Here is a 24,825-nt window from a genome sequence, read left to right as displayed (position 1 = left end):
TACATTAGAGATAAGGCCAAAGAACATCATACCCAATTAGAGATCTTGCTTTGAGCGAATGAAACAGGAATTACTGGCCAAACTCTTGTAATATTATTTTCAAGTAGGCTGTTTTTGTTTATGTGCATAAGTGAAAGACACACTTATTACATTATTAAGTCTAAATTCAAGAGACAGATAAGTACAATTTCCTACAATAAAATACGGGCAATTCAGACTACCAAAAACACCACTTGGTTTAAACGAGCATTCAAATAATAAAGCCAAGTTGCAAGCAAACAAAAAAGCATTTTAAACATATTTCCAGCACTCAAAGAACCAATCCCCCCCCCCTTCTCCATATATTCAAAGAAAGAAACAAGTATTCATATATTTAAAAGATGGCACTACTACATACCAATTAGTTCTTCCACTAATTGTTCATACAAACGATTGCATGCCATACATGCCCAGCACCTCACAGTCTCAATAGCCACAAGGGTCATCATGAAAGATTCCAAAAAGCTTTTAAGTATTTCTAGTATATAACATGTTTCTTACAAGATGGAAGAAGCCGAAAGATGCATTTTCAATCATTCTGAGAAAAGAGCGGTAACAACTTCTGGAACACATTACCAGGACTAGAAAAATAATTCTACTTCATGCTCCGGTAGAAGAGGGGATAGGGTAAAAAAAAAAAAAAAAAAAGAAATCAAGTCACGAGCAGGGGCTGAACTGTACTGCCGTAATGAATATGAATGTATTCTAGGTGCTAAGAATTGTAATATGCAGAGCTACTGAAAAGCCTATTGAAATCAATGAACACTCACAGACAGAGGTTTATTCTTTGCTTTGTGTGAACACAACTGCGTGTGCTGCATTGTGCTTTTCCAACAGTCACTAACAGTTCTGTTAAGGCAGCACTTGTACCATCAAAATTTGCCAATGTAAATTTAAAACAGGGCAATAAACAATTAAAGTACACAAAGGTTTAGCAATAACAGCCCTCTAAATTGTCTGGAGCGGAAAATATAGTAATTTTTGAAGTTCTGTTTTAAAAAAAACATACCGCCAAAAAAACTAGCTGCAAACTAGAAACATTAATCTAAGGGGAAAGCAAAAGAATTCACAGCAAACCTGTGACAATGCAATTCAAAAAAATTTCTTAAGTTTTACTTGCATCCACAGTGACTAATTAGAAGCATTTACAGACCTCTTCTCTACAGCAGTTCGGAGATAGGAAGAACCTCAGTTAAACTTCCATTTCAAAACTACAACGGCTCACGGTCTTACTGCCTTTTTTCATTTGCTCAGCTTCCCCACAGCAAACCCCGAGAGAAGCACATTAACGTTGACTAAGGAATATAACCACTTACTGAACAATTAATTAGTTTATATCATGCAAACTGGAAGTGCTCAGCTTTAAGTTACTTATGTTACAGGCTCATCTCAAAATGTCATAATCTCTACTCCCCAAAGTGACAAAAATGCTAGTGTTTGAAATAAATCTGTGCAAACTGTGATTACTAAGTGTTAGGCACCACCACACAATTTCCCACAACGCTTAAATCCAGGAATTCATCTGAGGAAAAACTGTTTCCAAGTCCTTGAAAGCAACAATAATTATTCAAATTATTATTACTTCACAGCGGATCTAATCCCCAGATGAATCAAAATTAAAGTGGTTTCAGAAGTAGGCAAGCTTTAAAGAAATTGCAAGTGACATTGGTACAGGAGGAAAATAACTCTGTTCAATCCCTGAAGAGGTTGAAGGTCAGCTAATGGCAAGCTTTTACATAATGTAAAGTGATTATAGAGCAAAACATGACGTACACCATATGAGTTACTGCCTCCTAATTTAATGCACTGGCAAACTCCACCACTGCTGTCCAATAAAACACAAACCCCAAACAACTATATATATATATATATCTCACTTGTATTTTGACTTTCCTCTTTAGTGCTTGCAGTATTTGTCTCCCTTTTCAGTTTCCTTGATTAATCAGTGTATTTGCACCCCAAAACTCTTTGCACAGCATGCGAAAGGGTGTGTACAGCTCACCAATCAATGAAAATGACTGTCTGAAAGGCGCTGAAGCATACAGAACAAACAAGCCAGAGGAGAAGCCACACAAAATAATTCTCTTTCAGTTTGTCAGCTCACAGATTACCCGTGTCCCTTTAAATATTTATAACAAAAAGGTCAAAGACTACTTAAAGTTTTACTTTTCATTTGAGAAAAGGATACAAATACAATTTGTTCTGCACTATTGTTTATGAAGTGACCCAAGACACCGGCCATTGGAAAATGAGCCGGCATGGTGACAGAGCATCTCCAGCGCTTGTCACCTCTGCTTGAACATGAGTACACAGCTGGTCAACATTGCAACTAGTGATTTTCAGGACAACCGACACTGAAAACTTGTAATAAACAGGCAACACAGATCCAACTACAGTTAACTTGCATTAACTAATTCGCTAGCAAAAGCTGAGCAAAATTCATGTATCAGAGTACGTTTGTATAGCAGAGCAGCTGGAGATCCAGGACCTAACAAAGAGAGGGAGCATCTGTACACGAGGTAAGTGAACTGGAAAAATACTAACTTTGACTCTGCAAAGACACAAATTTACACTGAATGGGCTCAGTGGCAGAATGAGAGATTTCAAAACTGAGGATTACACGGGCGAGAAAGCATGACAAAGAGGACATACTATACCAACTCTGTGGATGAGGAACTAAGGAAGAAGTATTAACCAATTTACCAAAGATGAAAGATGAAAAGGAATGAACACCAAAAAAATAACTGAAAAAAAGCACAGATCTGTATCATATCCTACTATTCTGCTACAATACAATGTAATCATTATTAACATAATATTTAATGTTTTTGTTTATAACTGAACCTCCTGGAAAAGTCCTTGAGAATTACACATGAAGGTTTGAAACTAACAACCTGAACACTTGAACACAAAAGGGGGCACATTTGAGAACTTTAAATATAATTTAAATGAATCACAGAATTATCCAGGTGAGAGCAAACCTTGGAAGATCCCTTAGTCCAACCTCCTCTGCCGAGCAAGATTAGTGCTGAATTCATACCACGTTGCTCAGGGCTGTCATCCAACAAGTGTTGAACAGAGGGGAATGCTATCTTCCACAATACCCTGCCTGTGCTCCTACTGATGCAGACCAGTACGGTGTCAGTCTCCATTACCATCAAGGTGCCAGTACCACTGCAGGAGGTTAGACTATTCCAGGAGCAGGACGTAGCATTTGTCCTTGAATTTCAAGAGGTTCCTACCAGACCATCCCTCTAGGTTAAGTCCTTCTTGAATACGCCTTCATGCATATTGACTGCACTCCCTCGTTGGCATTATCTACAAATTTGGTGAGTGTATTCCATCTCCTCTCTAGGTCACCAATAAAGACATTAAATAAGATAGACCCTGAAGAACTCCACATGTAACCACCGCCCAGGAAGAATATTAACCCTTAGCTACTACCCTTTATACCCAACAATCCGGTTTTCCTATACATCCAGCACTACACCCATCCAGGCTACGGCACAAGGATGATGTCACTAAAAAGGTCAAAAACCTTGCTGAAGTCAAGGTTGGTAACCCCCTTGAGTTCTCCTCTCATTCAGAGATCTAGTCATCTCATTATAAAAGGCAATGACATTGGTCAAGCTCTATTTACTATTTACCCTTGGTAAATCCACGCTAGCTATTCCTAATCACCTCTTTCATGTGCCCTGAAATAAGTTCCAAGAGGATCAACTCCATGATTTTCCTAAGGACTGACATAAGGCCAATTGACTGCCTTCCCTGGATTGTCCTTCTCACCCTTTTTCAAGATGGGTGTGCAATTTGCTTTTTTCCAGTTAATGGGGACCTCCCCCAGTCCTCATGATCCTTCAAAGATGACAGACATCAGCTGACTCTCTCAGCACCTCAGATGCATTTCATTGAGTCAGATTGACATGTATGGGTTGAGCTGCACTGGAGCTGTCTTAAAGAGTTCCTTGTTTATCCAAGATGGTTATGATTGTGGGTTTTGTTTGGTTTGGGGTTTTTTTTGGTGTTTTTGTTTGTTTGTTTGTTTGGGTTCCCCCCACCCCCTGGAAATGGTTTAGTTGACTGAATCATAACATACAAGTATGGAGACCAAATGCACAGACTAACTTTAAGTCCAGAGAGGCTAACCATCAGGGATGCTTGGGCTATCATTAACAGAGAAAGGTGATTTCTCCTACCAACACCTGGGGATTCAGAGTGCCAAATCTTCCTTCACTGGTAATAGAAAGCGACTGGAAAAAACTAGCTTCCCAAGGCTAAAGTCATCTTTCATATTTATTTCCCTTCAGACACGGCAGTCTTGCAAGCAGTATTTCAACGCCGTTAAAGACTAAGAAGGAACTGTATTATTTAGTAAGTGTATTGCAGACCACATTACTACTTAAAACACTATTTAGGCATTTCAATTTAAACAGACAATTTGAAGATGTGTCTACAAACCTTAATTCAACAAGTATGTATTTTATCAAAGATTGTTATCAGATTTAAAGATAAAATGAAAATGCGATAGCTATGTAATAACTCACACTGAAAACAGCTTTAAATTGCTCTTCATATGAAGAATGTTGAGACAGCGTGCACCCCCAGACGCAAAAATCACTCAACATACAATTTCCCAAACAGCATACACTGAAGAGGATAACTGTAATGTTACTGGCTTTCTGAAAACCATATCCAATTCTTGGATTAAGTACGTATTTAAAGATGCCCCTGTAGTACTTAATGCAATTTTGGTTACTCATTGACCTCGCAGAACTGTGACTGCTCTTTGCAAAAAGCTCAGCCTTCTGCAGAAGGCTACAGGGAGGTAACTCATACTGCTTTTGGTCTCCAAAGCAAAGGGCTGAAAGAATCATTAAAAACATTATCTTCATTCAACAGAGGCACAGATACGAAGGTTTCTATGTACTGAGATGGCACCTACCTGACAGCCATTACAGTAAGTTTTTTAACCATTGCCTCTCTATTTCTTCAATACTTCTCTCAAAGTCTCAAACATCAAGTTATGGCTTTTGTGGTGTAATTTAGGAATGAATCTTACATGGCAAGTCCATTTGCTTATGGCAGAAAAAGACGACACAAAAATATCAAGCACTCATTAGAAGAATAAAAAAAAACAACCTATCCTTTCTTTACTGAAGGGCAGGCAGGACATGCCAGTGCCATGAAGAGACCCTGGAGCAAGACTAGCTTTAAAGGCACTCCCTTACTTCCAGCCCTTTGTAAACAACCGTTTTGCACGCTTGGCCTATCCAAGCATTCCATAGCACATGGTATCATGACAGGCTCTGCACCATCGCAATACACAACACTACCTTGCCCCAAAGCATTCTTCTTAAATACAGTACATGAAAGCTTTAAAAATCTTGTCTCATATCTAGTACCTCCTCTGTGCCCCTCAGTTTAGGTTTGTTTCACCTTGCCACAGGCAGCACTTCCCTGATGGTACAGCCATGTGGACCAGATCTCCCCTCCTTCACCTCGGGGACAGGCAGGACATGAGGGGACAGGCAGGACACGAGGGGTCAAGCGAAGAGTGGTGAGGCACAGGCACAAATGGAGTGAGGGAGAGTGGGGCACGGGGACAGAGGCTGCAAAGAAGAGGCACCAGTGAGAAGAACGCAGGAGGAAAGGAGAGAGAGGGCGGACAGGATACCGGAGGTAGAAGAGGATCTTCGTCCACACACAGGCAAGGAAGTTAAAAAAAAAAAAAGTCTATCTGAGAGTTTCCTCATCTCCAAGAAATGTCAAAAGAAGCTGAATTTAAGGTAAACACAGACATACTACTATAGACCATTTTTCTTAAAAGTCTGTCAGGAAGACAATCAAATAAAAAGACCATGTATACTATTTCACCTGCACAGTGAGAAGCCCAGAAATAACCAATAAACCAAAAAAAGAATTGTTCAATCAAAAATAACCTATATGGGACTAACCCTGCCATCACAGAAGATATCACAAAGGACTAATAAACACCCCACAGCAGGGACTTTTTGTTACAGATCTTGAAGTACAAGATGCTGCATCTTACAGTTTAACCTGCAAGGATAAAAGCTCCAATAACTAAAGACTTCCAAGCCTAAACCACATGATTTGGAAAGAAGATACTATTGCCTGGATTCATCATGACATTCTACCTCATTTTCAAAAGGGATTTTTAAAAACATTTGGGGTTTTTTTGTTTGTTAGTTTTTAAGTACTTCCAGCACTGACAACACTGATTGTCTTTACAAAGAACTTCTTCATATATCTACTTTACGTAATTATCCTCTTGTAGCTGAAAGAATATACCGGAAGCATGTCTGCATGCTGAGCACATTCATTTCTGTAAGCCACAGAAACACAGGACTGGAACAAGCCTCCTGAATCATCAAATTCAGTCCTCTGCTAACACGTTCATGTAAATAATATGTTCATGATACTGAGTTGCACAAAACCCGAAAAAGACTTCCCAAGGTTATTCTTCATGTGAAACTATTCTGAAAACCTTATCTATGACAGTCTGTTCCTTATTTCAGTGTTAAACAAATGTATAACTCCCTTTCTACAGAAAGTAATACAAAGAAATTCTAAAGGTTCCTGTTCACAGTATTACCCTGCCATGTTAAAAAAGTACAATTCTCAATATACTTTTTTGGCTGAGAACCCTGACAGCATTCCTTTATTACCTGTAATTATTATTTTAAGTTATAATGATATACTGAGGATGATTCATGCTTTGAAAATACTACCCATTACCAAATAAATTTGATGCTTCTACTCCATTAGAACTCTTCTAGATGTCATGAATTATTGACTTCAAATTTTAAGTTTTAATTAAAAAAGGATTTTTGAGTTACTGAAGCATTTAAACAGTATTTAAAGTGTTAATTTGTAATTTTGTGTTTTGGCTGCTATACTTTGGAATACCACAATGATTTAAAAATTGTTCTTTGGATAAGAAACACTGAAATTTTCAGCCTGGAGCAACAGTGATTTGGCAGGCCACACTGTAAAACCCTGAAAAAACAGAAGACTGATGCTTATCCTAGAAACACTGATGACATGTTAAAAGCTGTGCCAATGATATCGCTAAAATAATGGAAGCAATAGTCCCTCAAAGATGAACATCTGTCAGCTCTAGTTTCTATTGCAGTTACATTTATGTTTTCGTAGTTTGGAATAGCTAGGCAGTAACTCGTAGAAAAAAATTATGATTGCTGAAGATTTTCATATTCATCCTGACTGCCAACAGATTTTGCTAAAATTAAAGTTTCCTTGAAACATGCCATATCAACCATCTGTATTCAGCCACCATTTGCCCTGAAGGTATCCACACATTTTTGGGTTGACAAGCCATGATCTCTGCTGTAGAAGTTTGAGGTTTTGAATTTTTGTCTGCCTGATGCTGATCTCTTCTCACGAAGAGAAAACAAAATGAGTACATCCTTTCAATTATTTTGTTTGTTTCCCCTAACCTTTCACTATTCCTACCATCATAAGTCTTTTCACAGTGTGTTGTGCAAGCGTATCAATTTATTTTCTAGTTTCAGGAATGTAACTGCGTTCAGTACGTGTGCATTCACATTGTCGTCTTCCGCACCAGAGCCTAAGCAACCTACAGAGAGAGACATAAAGATGTAGGGGGGAGGAGAGGAAAGCTATGGCATGTATTTCACTAAAAAAGGGCAGTAAAGTCACTACGCTTTCAAAAAAAGTATTTGGAGTTATGACCATGACTTATCATTTACAGTTAGGTAACCCTATACACCTATACATTAGAGAAGTGTGCTACCACTTGTACAATAAAGATGCCTGAAAAGTGTAACTAATGCTGAATGTTTTAAAATGTTTCACCACCCAATTCCTTAGTTTACTTTAAAAAAAAAAAAAAAAGAAAGAAGGTTGAGCAGAATTCACTACAAGCCAGCTAAATTTATCCTCTCTGCTAATCAACAAGTACCCAAATACTTTTATCATGACAGAAATTTGTAGAAAAATAGATACTGGAACCCAATAAAAACATCTTTTTGTTTTTGAAAAGTAGCACGAAGATCAGCTCTTAAAGCAAGGTGAAAAGCAGTGTGTGCTTGATTACTAGTATAGAACTCACTATGGTTGTTTGCCTGTGCTAAGGGTAGAAGCAATAGAGAGATAAAACTATGAGTGGCATAGAAAGGGTGAATCAAGACTAGCAGTCTGCATGGAAAGGGTGAATAAAGATTAGCAGTCCCGCTGGTCACTCTTACAACATTTGTATCAGAAATTAAGCCAGCAGGAGACAGGTTTTAAAATACACACTCAGAAAAAGAGAACACCGTGTAGTTAAAGCTGTGAAACTCCTGGCAAATCTCTATCTAAATCAATACAGAATATTGGATAGCAAAATTTTACTGTAGTACAAAAGAGAATGGAGACATTTATAGAGCACTTAGAAAATCACATTTGGCTCAGGAAAGTTGTAAAATGCAAATGGTTGGAGGATAGAAAGTACCAACGCTAAGTATCATATACCCTTGTCCTGTTCTTACAACCTTCTTTTGGTATCAATTTCAGCCAGAGAGAGGATACTTATCTAATTTTTGCAACACTTTGGTGTTTTCAAAGTCTGGTTAAATAGTTTTATCTGGCTAATTTCTCACAGTTATTCACAAATTAACAGTGGAATGAAGTGACCTAAAATTTTTCTAGGGTAAGGATGTACTAGATATTTTAAAAAATGGGATCACACCTCTGAGGAAAAGTCTTCGTACTTATCTGATGCTACTGCACGCCTAAAAGAAAAGCTACCGAAAGAGGCGACTATAAACTTGTTTGATCTGAAAAGAATTTTAAACTTCAAGATGATGTTTATTTAGGCTAAGTATTTTAAAACGTATCCATTCAAACTTAGGTTTCATGTAACAACCCACTGCAAAGTTGGAAAGAACATTCACCCAATAGTAATGGCGAAAGCACTAAACTGCACTGGCAGCTAGACGACTGCAATCAGGTTAAATATTCAAGCAGTTTCTCCATTTCACTCATATGGGTAGAGTTCATTCAACTCAACCTGGGAGTTGGATTATCCTTTTTTTAAATTGCTTTCTACTCTACAATAAATGGCATAAGAAGGAAAAAAAGTGTTTCAAGCTAGCTGCAAATCTCAGACATGACCACCAGACTTCTATGTCTAAGAAATGTATTAAAATAACTATATTCTGAATCAATCTTTTCTCAATAGTTACAAAAATGTTAAGTAGCATTCTAATTTCCATCCCAGTGCAGGTTAACACATCCAAAATTACCCAGTAGGTCAGAAATTTATCATTTGCTGTTTTCTAACAGAGAAATTGTATACAAACTACAAGTCTGAAAAAAACGTACATTAAATACCACCATTGCTAATATAGTCACTGATAGAGATAATGGTATTTTTACTAGTGTAGAGAACAGGTGAGACTGTTTCTGGGTAAAAGGAGGAACCTTTCATTAGACTAACTGGTATAGTTTGAAACAATAGAGAGCATTTCAAGAACAGAGCCTTTCTTTGGACCTGAAATAGAAACAGCAGCTTTCCAAGCTAACCACAATGCCCTGCATTTAGTAGCACATGGGAAGTACTGAAGCCTGCAGTACCAGGGTATGTTTTTCTGTAAAACTGGCAGCTTCCTTATCCCCCAAGAACACCTGCTTACCTGAAGAAGACATTGAACACACATCATCTTGCCTGATTTTTTTGAAATAAATCAATTTCTTCTATAAAAGATACCTGCTAGGTTTGCTCTGAACAGATCTCTCATTTCTGTTCCCAAATGCAACCCAAAATTTAATTTCCCTGCTTCAGAACAGCCTTTTGTGAAAGGAGTAGCATCAAAAGGCAGTTCTTCAGCAACCCACCATAAGCTCTGCAGAAATCTTCCGTGAACAAGTTTGATGGAAACTGCTTGGATTTCTGTTTGTGGTGCAGGGCACAATGCTACTTTCAAAGACATACTCTAAAATCATCCTGCTGTTGTCCTATTATCAAGAGCAGGTTAATCACCAAATACTGCTGCAAAAGCCAACTGTTTCTGGCTGAATTTCTACCAAAATATGGTCTGGCCATATCTACTACTTTTAATGAGCAGAAAGTGATAACAAAAATAAACACACCATGAAGTATTTAAAATGGCAATAATATGTAACCTGGGAAGATATTTATTCCCCCAAATTTACATTTTTACACTACTCCAAAGATCTACTGTACAAATAACTTCAGTAAGTGCATTTATGAAATGAACCATGTCTAGTAAAATCTAGTACTGCAAAAAACAATTATGCTGATGTAAACATAAGGGAAGCAGAGAGGTTGCCAAGACCAAGGTATGTCTTCATTCAAAGTAACATATTCAGACAGAAGTGGGGGGAGGGACACACAAATCAAAATACAAACCAGAAAAATCCAAGCGATTTTCCTTCAGAAGAGTTGAATAGCCTTTAACTGAGTTTCAAAGTAGATCTAGGGTTTTATCCACCTGATTAAGTAAGGGTTTTAACAAATGAAGCTATAATTAGGCATAATGATAACAAACAAGCAAAGTTAGAATCATGAATATTAATTCTAACTTAGGAAGATGACCACTCTTAATGGCATTTGATGCTCTTCCTATTCAGAGAAGGTTATTTCATCTTCAATGTGCTGGAGCTGTGGTGGAAATTCTCCACAGCACCTGTACCAGCAAAAGAATTCCTTGCTAGAAAGGCAGCCGCAAGTACTGTGTTGGCTCAGACCATGCCCACCCTGTAGCAGCACCAGCTTCTGATATTTCTGGAGTATTCCTGAGGTTTCCATCCAAGAGGCTAAGGAACTCATAAGAATTCACACAATCCCATGTGGTGTTATGCCAAGAGACTGCAATGGAGATTTACAACTTTGTTTCTCCTGAACTGCTCAGCTGCTACCCGAGTGCGGTACAATTGCCATGTTTAAGGCGTCTTTGAACTTTAATCACCACATTTCCTTAAAATCTGGAAGCAAGCCACATGAGTAAGAGTTCATGGCAAGTCTTTGCCAAAACCAAGAAAGGAGACTGTGTAGAAAAGGTTGGGCCTGATTTTGACGATCTTGATCTAGTTTTTACATGATGTTTAAGTTGTATGGGATTAGAAAATTCCCAGCAAGCACTCATATGTGAGTACAAATACCACAGGTAACTTAAGTGCCCTATGTTGAGTTCAGGCAGACTATTAAAAAACCCTGCATAAAGACCAGTTACATGCTTTACAAACCTGTACTAATCCTTGAAGAAAGATGGACAAGGTCTAAAGAAGAATCCAAAATTACACTGGATAATGATGCATCCAGTAATAAAAAAAAAAATTAAAAAAATCTACACAACTCCCACCCAAAAAGGAAAACCCAATATAAAAACCATCTGCTAGCTAAGAAAGCACTTTTGTTATGTCTTAAAATTCTATCAAAAGAACAGAATTATTGTATCTTTTGTATGATTTCTGTTCTTCGATGCACACAAAGCTTCTTCGCTATTTTTGGTTATTTACTTTAAACAAGTAGCAGATACTACAGATAATTCGGGGGGGGGGAGGGGGAGGGCGGGGAGGAAATCACTGCTGCAGATCTGCAATAGAAGACAATTGTGCTAAGACAATGTATCTGTAACTCCCTTAACCTAATCTGTAAAAAAAATCTGAAGAGTATGAAGATGAGTTGTTTCTCACATACATGAGTTTGAGAATCAAAATTCAGTGTTTTCTAAATACTTCTTATACTAAATTCAACACCACACAGTCAGTTATAAATCAACCCCTGTGGAAAATGGTCCACAGACATCTAGACTCCAAAGGATTAAACCAGCCACAACAAAAGAAAATCCAACTCAAAAACAGCGGTGCAAAGATGACACAGGCATTGACTACTTGAGTAGAATAGAAATGCTCTGCCACTGAAACTCTCTTCAGCAGATGATTCCAATTCCTCACATACCCAAAATTGGGATTTCAATTATTTCTTTTTTCTACTACTTACAATCGTTCCATGAGTTCCTCTTTTCTTCCAAATTATCTCAAAAGTGCTCAGCTTCCTTCCTGTAAGCTCCCTATAATTCCAACCCTGTTTGTGTCGCAGTCCACAGGCGAATCTTTGTGCCTTCTCACATTCTGCTTCCACAAACCCTTTAGTTCATATCCATCTTAGTGTCTTTACTTGCAAATTCACTTCATTTTATTGCTATCCTTTCACCTGAAACAGCTCTCATCTATCCCATATCTGCCTCAGAAAGCTTTCACCTTACCTATTCTGCTGACAAACTTTTTTTCACAAATCACCCTTATATGGATTTGTACCCATATTCTCTCTTGGATTCCAAATATATTTTATACTAGAGAAGTAAAAGTATATTGAAAGGTGCTGCCAATGCTAGCTGTCCCTACAAATAACATCAGAGCATTACATGGAGTGATATCCAGATGCAGTTATACAACGCAGACTTCTCCAGGGGGTTAAGGAAGATTCTAGAAAAATATTAAGTCACTGTAGAAATTTTATTTTTTTTTTTTTTACACTGATCCTCCAGGACTCCAAACAGAACATTTTTTTCCTCCACTGAAGGATATTTTCTGTTTTACCAGCCTAACAGCACTCTAGATGAGAAAAAAGCCCCAATGGCCCTCAACCTCAGGGTTTACAGGAGCAGCTGTCAAGCTACCTGGCACAGCGCTCCCCATCATCTTTAGCAGAGTAAAGTATTTGATGTACACTGGAATAGTTTTAACTCACCAATAAATGGAATAGAAGCCAAGGAGTCACCAGGTGGGCTGGAACCTGATGCTTTCCTTTCTTCTATTCTTTTTATGTGGACTTCTCTCCGAGCATCGTTAGGTAACCAACAGGTAGTGTCCGAGGCTGCCTCTTGGTCATTTACAGCAAGAATGTAGGACTGATGCCTCAAAGGCTGTGGAGTTTGGTGGCCAGAAGGTGATTTGTCCCGCATGACCACTGTGTCTTTGTCATTTTCCTGAACATCCGTTTGCAGAATTTCATGCTCGTGGACATCTTCCCTTTCAAAATCATGACCCTTTTGTCTGATGGAACCATCTACGTTGTCAGAGGTAGTTGAACTCTCACTTGTTGGCTGAACAAGTTTGGCAGAAGCTGGAGACAGAGAGGCAGGTTGGATGGTTTTGCCGGTTTCTGTTTTGTGATCTGGGGCACCTTCTGCTCGGATCCTCAACTGTTGGTTTAACAGACCACTCTGATGCAAGTGATTTACTGTTCTTTGGTCTTTGCTGGCAATAGTATCCAGGCCCTGGTTAAGGGGAAATGATGGTTTTGCTGCATAGGGAGCAGAGTTCTTCAAAGAGCTACTTTTAGAACTTCTGGCTGGTGTGAGAGACAATCTCTCTTGTGAAACAGTTGTAGGTTTTGAAACTCCCCCAGGACTTTGTAAATCTCGAGAAGACTGCAACATCTTTATATCTGGTGGAACTTTCTGAAAATGAGAACCAGGCAGAGAAGCTCTACTACCTGTTCTCCTGTTGTCTGAAAGATAACCACTTGGAGCCATAGAAAAATTTTGACCTCGAAGGGACATATGAAATGCATGCTGTCTAGATCTCTCATAAATACCTCGCCGATCATCTTGTTCAGTAAACCCTGTCCACTTGTAAGTCTTTCTCCTATCTCCATTAGTATCTGCAATCAGATTCTCAGAATGAAAATTTTCTAGCACTTCACTCTGTTTGCTGAGATAATCCCATGACCGAGCCCTGTGATTCCTAGCATTAACCGAAGGTGAAGTTAGAGTATCTTGTGAAGCACTTCGTGGCCACTCTTTCATCAACACGGGATCTTCAAGTCTTTCCTGGGATACACTTCTCTGCCTGATCTGAACAGACTGTGGAACCCTGTCGTGAGAGGTGCTCCTGCGCCGTACCTGTGAAGCAGTGCGATTTGGCACCACTTGATTATAATCAGTTGTATTCTGAGAAGCTGCTCTTAAACTATCTAACCTTTCCTGTATTGTTCGGGAGCCATACATGTGCATGCGCCTGTTATCAATGTACTCTTTGTAAGTTTTGTAGGTCTTCCAGTCTATGTGCTGGTGGGATGTCGGAGAACTGTAATGATTAGTAGAGACTGAGGGCGAATCCGTGGCTTGAGCAGGAGGTCTAGTGCTTGGGATTCCTTCTGGACATACTACATAATTTGAAGATTTACTTAGTGTTCCAGCTGGATCAACTGGCCTTGTTATTGGAGTCTGGGGAAGTACAATGGCAGTGGACACTGAAGAAGATGGTGACGTGGTCCGTGCTTTTAGACTGGTTTGATCTTTTAAGCCGTATCTTACTTCCTCTGTCCTGTGTGATGGACCAGCATGATTATTTCTACAAGATGGCAAATCTACAGCCTTCTCAGAAGGCACAATAACAGTCCTTACAGTTTCATTGCAAACACACACAGCTGTATTTGATTTTGCAATGTCTGTTGGTGATGGAGGCACTTGTATTTCCATTCTGTAGGCCCTCTCTGGCTGTGTCAATGCCCGTACTGGTCTACTGACTTGCTGCTTCCCCAGTGAGAAGTCAGAAGATAGCTTGTCACAAGCTTGTGCCATAACAGAAGCTGTGGATGTCAGGCGTGGATAACATATTGGCGGTGGTTCAGGTATGTTGTGGGCATTACCACTGTAGGCTTCGTTGCCTTTCAAGTAGGCATCTTGGGAATATGCCTGTGGAGAGAAGAATAAGTGAGTATTCAGTCATGAGGGAGATGGAAAAGTTCACCATCTAGCATTTGCACAATCAAGCTTCAAGAGAGGGAACACAACTACAAAATTCACGCTATCTATCATTTTAGATAAAATGTTAGTTAAAAAGATAAAAAATAGCATTCCGTCCCCTTAGTGAGCAGAAACAGAACAAGCATACATTACCTACATTCATTCATTGCATACGTTTCCTCCCTCAACAATCAAAAAACTGAACTATGATCAATCCTAGGAAATACTGCAGGTAGGGCACTGAGGCAGGTTTCTCAAAATCCATGAGCACAAAACACAGCACTTGTCTCCCCCTCAATTTTGTTTTCTATCATGATGCTTCACGCATTCTTCCCATTTAAGCTTCACATTGCTAGAAACCAGAATTTCACAGCAATCGACAGGTTAAAATGCTGCATAATAAATTCCAACTAGCACTAGAAAATTCTCTATTCCCTTAGTGTATAACAGAACTCTGTTCATTTAATGTAGTACATATGAAAAGTACACACAAATATACATAAACACACTCCTCTAAGATGTCTTCTGCATAAAAGCTACTGTTCCTAAACATAAAATGAATAAATTGAAGCAGTTAACATCTTTGTTGTGAGCCAACACCCTGTAAGTCATCTTACATTTTATAGGAGACAGCCAGTACATGGCACACAAATCTTACTGCAAAAATGTTAGTAATTGTAAAATTTTTAACTTCAAGGTACAAACAGTATGAAAACTCATACATACCCACTGCTGTCCACACACTAATAAAACACAAACTAAAATCTCAAATTAATTTCCTTAGTGCATTTATTTGCACCACTATATTTAAGAGCCTGACTCCTGAGAAAAAATGGTTATATTGTACTGAGTATGTTTCTGTAGCCTTTTTGAAAAGCAGCATTTATAATTGTGAAATTAACAGAACACTCAAAATAATAAATCAATGAGAAGCATACAGCATACTTAAACAATATCCTGTTACTGAAAAACTTCAGCATTACTTCGTTCAGTTTAGACATAATGAAATAAAGAGCCAATGCAGAGCCTGCCAATGCAACAGAAGATTAAAATGATTTCTCAGGGCTTTTACACACTTAGGCGTGGTATCATATCACAGCATTTCCTGTCCAAATCATAACATGCTCAATTCCCGAATATCAATGTGCCCTGTCTTAATACTAGACAGGTTATAAAAGCCCAAGTGCAGCCATAAAATTAATACAGAACAAAGTACAGAGGAGGGCGAGGCATTTACAATACTGCTGCAATGTTACCCCAAGCGTTAGTGAAGTGCAAAATATTAAGGCACACTAAGAGAAAAACGACCAAATAACACAGGCACAAACCACAAATTAAAAGATTAGCATTATGAAGAAAATTCAGCTCAGACTATCTAGCTCATTTCCAACAAACTTGCTGTTTCATATTCTCATTTCTCACAAATAATTAAGAAAAACATGCCTTACAAAACCATCAGAGAAATGGCTACTGTACATTTCTTACCAGTGCTGTGACATCCTTTGTAAACTGCAGCTGGCAGAAAACAGGAAAACATAGTAAAAGCTGCTTACAGATGTAAAGACAGAATTATGTTGTCATATTGATGTTGGATTCAGCAAGCTAAAAATACAACTACACTGATTTCCCTGGAAGGTACCAACAGAGGTAAAGGGCAGTAGAGCATAAAAAATAACTTCACCCTCCTTGTGAGCATGTCCATCTCAGGCTTTTATCTGCTCCTCGCGTTTATCCTCGACCCTTACAGAAAGCAAAAGATATTTGTGCCATTTTGCCTAGGTGCATCCCTACAGCTGCCTGCAGAGAGCTCCGGCTCTGTGCAACAAGACTTCCCTTCCACTACAGCAACATTACTGTCTCTCATTTCCCCTGGGCTGCTACCATCCCTGCTTCCTGGTGACGAAACAACGGCTTTATTATGCATTTAAAACAGCACGCCCCTTCCCCACATATATCTGAACATGACCACAAGCTGTCAGCTGACTGCAGCTGCTTTCAAGCTGTACATCTGAAATTACAGGAATGATGCTGCAGAAACACTCTACTCATGTGATTTGTATTTTTTTTTCCTCCACTCATAGCAAAAATCAAGACTGGTTTCCACTGGCACATTTAATGGAGGGAAGGAATATACAAAATATTTCTAAATCTTTAAACAAATGTCTATTTAAGATCTTGATAGGCTGTAAGAATAAAAAAAAAAAAAAAAAAAAGGAAAAGATGCTGAAGACCCAGAAAACAGATAGAGCAAGAGACTGCTGGCATGCAAGACAAAAACAATCACACACCCCCCAATCAGAAATCAATTATTACTTTATACAGCTGATAAAACATTTCAAAACCTGGGATACGCACACGTTACACTGATATAAAATGCACTGTGCTTATGTTTTTGTAAAACATGCCCATCACAAACAATGCGTCATTGACTTCGACAGCAGAAAGGCTAAATTCCAAAACGCTTGCGATCTTATCAGAGCTGAAGACTCCAAATGAGTACAACAATCAGTTCTCAGCTCTTGACAAAAATTTATGACAGATATTAAAACATCTTCTTCAAAAGACAACATTCTCACAGGGTCCAAAATGAAGTCCACTAGGCTTTCTCCCCCCTTTGCCCAATAAAAGGTACGTTTCTGTTACTGCAGGTATATCCAGCCAGCCAGTTCTCAGTAAAACAGTTACTGGATACTGATGATAGAAAGTGTAGCTCTCCTTTCAACCTCATTCCACCCACTTCCCAAACAGAGCTGAACTTTCTTCCAAGAAAGAAAAAGTTTATAAATAGGGGCTGTGACATTTCCACAAAGGAATATCAAATATCTTTGTTTCATAATTGTGATTAAGGGCCTGTAGAGAAATACTGCAACTTACAAAGAAATGCACAGATTTGTTCTGAATAATGTCACACTGAATGATGCATCACCAGCCTTTTTACTATGAAATATTTTAATTGCTTTAACCAGAATGTGATAGTTAATTTTTTAGAAGACGTTTAGAGACTAAAAAAATGTGAAGTATGCCAATATACTTACTAGCATTCATGCACTATTTTGAGACAACTTATTTTGCAACTCCATATAAAACACAGTTGTTTTATTATTCTCTTCTCCCTTAGTTCCTCAAACGATACAGTATGTGGAAATACTACCTTAACCTCTAAGTGACTGCAACAGAGGATATACTCATTAAAAAGCCATTAGGGTATGACTTAAATTTAAGTCTTTAAAAAAGGCTTTAAAATAAATAAATAAAAAAAAACTTCCAACTTAAAAAAATATATTTTTTTAATATCCAGATCAGTGATGTTCCTGATCAGACAACAGCCAAGCCACTTGAACTCCAACAGGAGTTAGATATTCAGCAGTTATTCAGAAGTTCCAATATGACTGAAAAATCAGTCTTGATGTTTTGTAAGCTCTTTCCCACCTTCTCAAAACAACAACAGTTATGGAAAGCTTACCATACAAATACAACAATTTAGAGAAACATTAAGGGCTTTGACGGATAACAGCTCCACAACATTTACCAGAAGAAAACTGCTGCACTTAGAGTAAGAACTCAGCATGTTTCTAGTTACTGGGTACAATTTCTTCCCCACCTTGCAATCTGATTTTGTTTGCACCAAGTTTGCAAACTCCTATGGCAAAGAATCAGTTTCTTACTGCGAATTTGTATAACCATTAGCACGTGAAGGGTTTAACTGGTAAGGTAATACATTCATGCCGTATGATATGCAAAATAAATTTTAGGCAAATAAAGAATTCTACAAGATATTTTTCTAACTCTCTAAAATTCCAATTAAGGGGTTTGTTTGCATTTTTTCCCCATTTGATTTTATGACATTTGATATCAGAACAATGACAGCTGACACAAGGATAGAACCATGGTGAGACACTGTACTTTCAAGAGCTTGAGCCAACCATGTCTAGGACTTGGTCCCCTTAGTTCATATCCATAAAAGCACAGAGGCATGTGCTTCACTGAGGATGAGTATGCTTCACTAGAGGATGAATAACACTGATTTCAACCGAACTACTTGCAAAATCAGAGATACGCGTTTTGATGAATCAGAAACTCACCTGCCTGGCACCTTGCAAGACTGAGCTTGAGGCATTCTTCCTTCCTCCTCCAAACAGTCTGGCTTCAGATTATGTTTTTTTACTACTAAATTATTCTCTTCCCTGGTCCTAACTTATTCCCACATTTTGCACGAGTATGGGAACTGCACACCAGAAAAGGTTTTCCACTGTCTTAAAAGGAAACATTTTCCAGTTATAGTCTACTCTGGCAAGAATGTTAGTAATATAGCTCAAGTGGTTTCAATTCAGCCAGAAACACCCAGCATACACTACAGTCACAAAACACTATTTGGGAAAAAAAAAAAAGAAAAAAAAGAAAAAAAAAACAACCACAAAAAAACAAACATAAAACCCCTACCAAAACCACACATCCTTTCTTCCAAATGGCAGTGAAATTTTAGTATATCAAATTTAATGCCTTAAGCCCAAGAAATACAACTTCCAAACACAAGCTGTGCAAGAGACTTTCTTGTAAACATTAGTCTAAATCACAGTGAGTTGATGCAATGTTAGATAACGAAGCTTAAGTCTCTTCTTCTAGGTCACTACATCTTCACATCACACCCCTCCTTCCATTGTCCTTGCTGCCAGAGCTTTAATATTAACCTCTGTGCACATTAGTAACTGCGTCAGTACAAAATCTGAAAGTAAACAAATGCTCCGAGACTCTGGACTAAATACAGCTACTTATGAAAACATCTCTATTTAAGTATTAAAGTAAAGCAAATGAAAATATTTCAGTTTGCCAATGAAACAGCCATGTTGCTCCATTAGGTCTGATGCAACTGAATGGCCTCGGGGAAAAAAAAAGACAAGACAATATTGTTTAAGTTGACCACAGGCAGACCTGTAGTCAGAGGCACAAGGTTACTGGGGCATATAAAACTCCAGAATACATTTCCTTATGTAAGTTATTTTTCTTTTTTTCACATTTTTTTAATACAGGTGCATCACTGGCAATTTCGGCCTTGAGAGCTGCCAAATTTCACAAAAATGGTAAGTATCAGAAATGACAAAGCAGCAAATTCTTCTTTTCTGCCCAGATCTCCCAAATTCTGTCAAAAAGGTTGTGAATGCTACAGAAATTGTATATAGATACATCTAATTTGAAACACTAAGTAGAGTATAATATAATAATAATCATCATCACCTTCCCCCTCATGGTCTCAAAACAGTTACTTGCCTACAAATGTTTCAAAATTATCAAGAGATTAAGAAAACTAATCTCAAATTTGAGGAGGAACGTAAAAAAACCCCAACACATTCATAGTTGTCAAGAGTTCAAGTTTTGTCATGGATAGAGATGTTTTAAATACCCTTTCCCCTATACCCAGAGTGACAATTCCAAGATCATGCCAGTGAAGGAACACAACTGATGCTGACTTCACTACCGGCAGGATTTCACATGTAATTCCCTTCTAAGTAAGGGGCATGCAAATGCCACAGAAGGTGATGACCTGTGGATTGGACCACTTCATTGTTACTATTGGTGAATGGATTTAAAGCCCTGTTTTCAGGAAATTCAATATACCAAGAGGTTCACAGACATATATGGATATTTCTGAAGACTAAACTCAAGGTTTATAAATAGCAAACTAAGGATAGAAACAAGCAACTGTGTTCTTTATGTAGTTAACCTAGTCATCAGTCATCACCACATGGAGTAGGCTGCCAAATACTACAAAACTTACCACAACCAGTATCATTCCTGAGTATAATGAAACCATTTCATCCTCATTGCACTAGATAAACCTTTCATTAGCTCCTACTACAATATCCAGTAGTGCTTTGAGTTTTTCTGTTTTTACAGCATGTCAGTATTTAACATCAACAGTTTACAATCAGTGATACCATTTGAAGATATTTACAGCAAAATTTATGACATATGTCAAAGAAAACTAAATTCTTTAACATACTGTAATAACTTACATAACACAACTTCAGTGACAAAAGTATACCTTTTTCCCCTATTAATAAGGGCATTGTACCTTACCATTTATTGTTCATTTTGCACATATACTGACATTACCACTACAGAGATTATTGTTATCACTTATATGAGCTGTACTTCATGCTGGAATAAGAACTTGCTGAGGTTTATATTTTATTTAGACATAAGTTTTCCACAAAAGCTAATACAGCATTAATCACAAGGATAAAAATAGAAAAACAAAACAAAAAAGTATGCAGTTTCTCAGCTGAAAACAAAAAGTTACTGTCTTTTCATAGGGAGTGGAAGGAATAACATTCTGTGCTGTTACTCTGAAAATATTTTAAAAATGAGTGTTCAGCTTTGAGTGGAGCAGAGTTCTTCACCAAATTCTTGTCATGAGAACAGTAGATCCTAACATCTAAAGGCTGAAGATTAATAATCACCGTCTTCAGAGGAATTGCATAGATTTTTCATTTGACTGAAGTTACAGTGGTGCACTGTGCCCCAAAAGGCTGCTAATTGTTATTTTGGGAGTGATAAGATTTTTTCCTCCTCTGTGGTGGTCTAAAAGGGAGAAAACTACGGGCCATAACTGGTGACTTCTGTTGTATGATGCGATTAATTTTTATCGCCTGCATCTTCACATGTTGTAACCCTGCCATCAAAGATTGACACCTGAAAACATATATACTAAAATACAGACCATCACAGAACTGCATGAACAAATTGCAGCTATCAGAAAGTCTTTTCCAATAGGCCCAAGTACGCACAACACTCAGTCTTGCAGACTGCAGAAAACATCTGTCTCAGCATCTGCCAGGGGAAAGCTGTGAAATGTGGAATGTCCTCACGACAAGCCCACTTTTACCCAAACAAATGCATCACAGCAAACAAGAGCATAAACTCGTCCATGTTGTATTATAATCATGCACCAGCCCAACCCAACAGCAAACAACTGTCAAGAAGGAACGCGCACAAGCTATACAGGCAATGCAAAGCATTTTTTGCAAAATGACTCCACCTCACTAAACCTAACCCTCTTTCTAACTTCAGAAGAGGAGCATAGAATACAAAATTCACAACTCCACCACATATTACAACTCAAAACAAACCTTTTTTTTTTTTTTTAGACACCTGGAAATTATTCCCACACATCTACAGTTTTTTTTCTATAACTCCCACAGGCAGATATTTTGTCTTTACCTCTCAATCTCCTCCAGGAGAATGACCTTATTTTCTTTTTACTAATAGTCTTTTCTAGCCCAAAGGCAACAATCATCTGTCTTTCTTCCTCTGCCTCCATTACCTCAATCGTTGATATAACAAGTTAAATTCAAATCAATTGTTTTTAATCTATACTTCACCTGAAGCTTGCGCTTCATGTTTCAACAGCAGAGGGAAGACGTGCCTAAGAGCTCCTTGCCCAGCCAAATACAAAGGTCTAACTTTAAACCTACAAATCTTGCCTTGCCCAGACCCTTAGAGTGTTATGGCTACAAAACTGTATTAGACGCATATGGCCATTCAGATCATTTAAAAGTTAGAACTATTCTTCATTTCTACATATTCACAGTTCCAATCTAAAAAACAACCACCCCCTAAAAAAAACAATTACACACCCTCCCCCTCAAAAAAAACCCAAAACCAAACTCCCCCAGCTTTTCCTTCCCACTTATTCATGCAATCTAAATTCACCCCCTGCCCCCAACATTTTCTGTACAGGATTACTGAAATATTTCTTTATCAAATGTTCTCAAAATATCACTTCTATTTGAATAATCTTGGCTTGTTGGCCTAACTGGCTGAGTTCCTACATTACCCTCTATCTTCACCTTCAGCTCACAACTGAGTTTCTTGGGTTTTTTTTCTTTACCCATTAATTTGTCCTTTAATACTGGAAAATAGCTACTGAAACCCACAGGTTTTTCTTCACTGTTATTTAAAGTCGTCTTACTATCTCTGTGTGGATTAGAAAATACAATTTTCCAACTACCAACCAGAAAGCCTACCCTCCTTGTCGTCTTCTCCTTTCCTATACTTCCAACTAAAAATAAACTAGACCATGTAAATACATTAGGTGTTTTCACAATACACACTTACACATCATAATTTATTCACAGCTCTTTTGGATTTAGAGACGCTAAATGGCAGATGAATTATCTCACTATATACGCAGGAACTCAGTTCAAACTGAGACCCATAGAATCATAGAGCAGTTTGGGTTGGAAGGGACCTGAAAGACTACCTAGTTCCAACCCCCCTGCCATGGGCAGGGACACCTCCCATTAGACGAGATTGCTCAAAGCCCCATCCAGCCTGGCCTTAAACACCACCAGGGATGGGGCCTCCACAACTTCTCTGGGCAACCTGTGCCGGTGTCTCACGACCCTCAGAGTAAAGAATTTCTAGCTAATATCTAATCTAAATCTACCTTCTTTCAGTTTAAAACCTTTACCCCTCATGTAACAAAATATTTACAGCAGTTACAATTAAAAAATTCGGTAATAGCCTTCAGCATATTCATCACCTCCTTTCTTTCCTGGAAATCCACTGACAATTAGCGAGTTATTAACAAAAGCTAATTTTAAGAGCCATATGATAGTCTTTTAATTCAAATTTAGTAATATTTCCCAATTTATTTAGCACTAGACAACCTAGTTAAAGAAAGCAATCCAATTCATAAATTCTAACATAAGGAAACTAATCCAATATATAATAAAAATACAACCACTATTCTAAGATTTTTTTTTTAACAAGGTGCTAGGAATATCATGTGAAGAAGATACTCTCCCCCATATTTGGATTCCTCTGAAATTTCAGGGATGGCAAACAAGTACGAAAGTATCTAAGGAATGACAGAGAGATAAATGTTAACTCTAATTATTTGCTGGTAACAGTTCAAAGACTTTGTAGCCAACAGCAAGACATTTTTCTTTAACCAACATATTGTCTGAATATAAGCTTCATAAACATACCAATTGAAGGATGTCCTCGTCTTTTGGCATAACACTAAGTTCCAATATGCTGTCACTGAAACAAATAGAAAAAAAACAGCACAGGTGAGCTTTTGGAAGATATTTTAAATTCTTGTTACAAAGACGATCCATTAACTTCCACAGACCAAAACCATTAAAAAAACTCCCACACTCAGCTATTCTGTCAAATTATTTTACACAACAGAAACACTGATTTCCATTAGTCTTAGCAGGTAAAAGTAGTACAGAAATCTGACTGAAGAGTACATCTGTTTTCTCAGTAAAACCAGTGTACTAAGCCAACACACTGTCTTTGTCAGTTTTGTTGGTGGTTTTCTTTGGTTTATTTTTGTTGTTGTTGTTTTTTCCCCTTTTCTCTAGTCCTAAGGTACATAAGTTGTTTAGAGCTTCTCAGACAAAACAAGGTGGCAAATCTGTGAACACAAGTTAAAATTTCTCTCTTTCTTCCATTTAAAACTAAAGTCTGTTAGCACTCTCTGAAATTGCTGGGGAAATGCCATAACCACCACACCACGTGAAAAGTGGGGCAATAGCAAGGCAAGCGCTGACTTACACCTTTCCGCTCCAATCGCCTCCTAGCAGAATCAACTTAAACTTATTTAGTCAGTCAGATGACATCTGAAATATGGATGAAAACCGCTTGCTATTTATAAGTGCTGAGTTTGTCAGTCTGAATCGCTGAAACCAAAAGCAGCAGCAGCATGAAGGTCCAGGAATCCAGATAGTTCAATCAATACAATCTAAATACAGGCAGAATCAGGACATCGAACGTACAATTTATCGGTTATCCAGAGTCAAATGTTGTAGGACAGTGAAACCCACAGCTAGTATCTACCAAAAAAAAAAAAAAAAAAGTATTTTCACAAGCAAGAGAGAAGTCTATGCTTGTAACACTGGATACAGAACAGCTGAAATAATCTCATCTGAGACAGAGGAATACTCTGTTTACATTCACTAAATGTAAACTGGAACAGGTACAGATAAGGGCTACAAAAATGAGAGAGCTTGTACAAACTATT

At 38.0% G+C, this 24,825-nt stretch overlaps 1 protein-coding gene across 1 annotated transcript in view; it reads right to left on the bottom strand.

Annotated features, from left to right (window-relative positions):
• ARHGAP21 (Rho GTPase activating protein 21) overlaps positions 1 to 24,825 on the bottom strand; it is a gene marked incomplete at its 5' end in the record, with an annotated part of 127,490 nt that overhangs the window by 17,349 nt on the left and 85,316 nt on the right. The window contains 2 exons of the mRNA XM_082479774.1: positions 12,794 to 14,744; positions 23,786 to 23,840. Coding sequence (XP_082335900.1) covers positions 12,794 to 14,744; positions 23,786 to 23,840 — 2,006 coding nt within the window. The remainder of the gene's footprint in view (positions 1 to 12,793; positions 14,745 to 23,785; positions 23,841 to 24,825) is intronic.

The sequence above is a fragment of the Vanellus vanellus genome, assembly GCF_965231255.1.
Source record: "Vanellus vanellus genome assembly, chromosome: 2".
NCBI classification, from domain to species: Eukaryota; Metazoa; Chordata; class Aves; order Charadriiformes; family Charadriidae; genus Vanellus; species Vanellus vanellus.
Note: the sequence above shows the minus strand (reverse complement) of the source record. Positions and strands in the feature narration are given on the sequence as shown.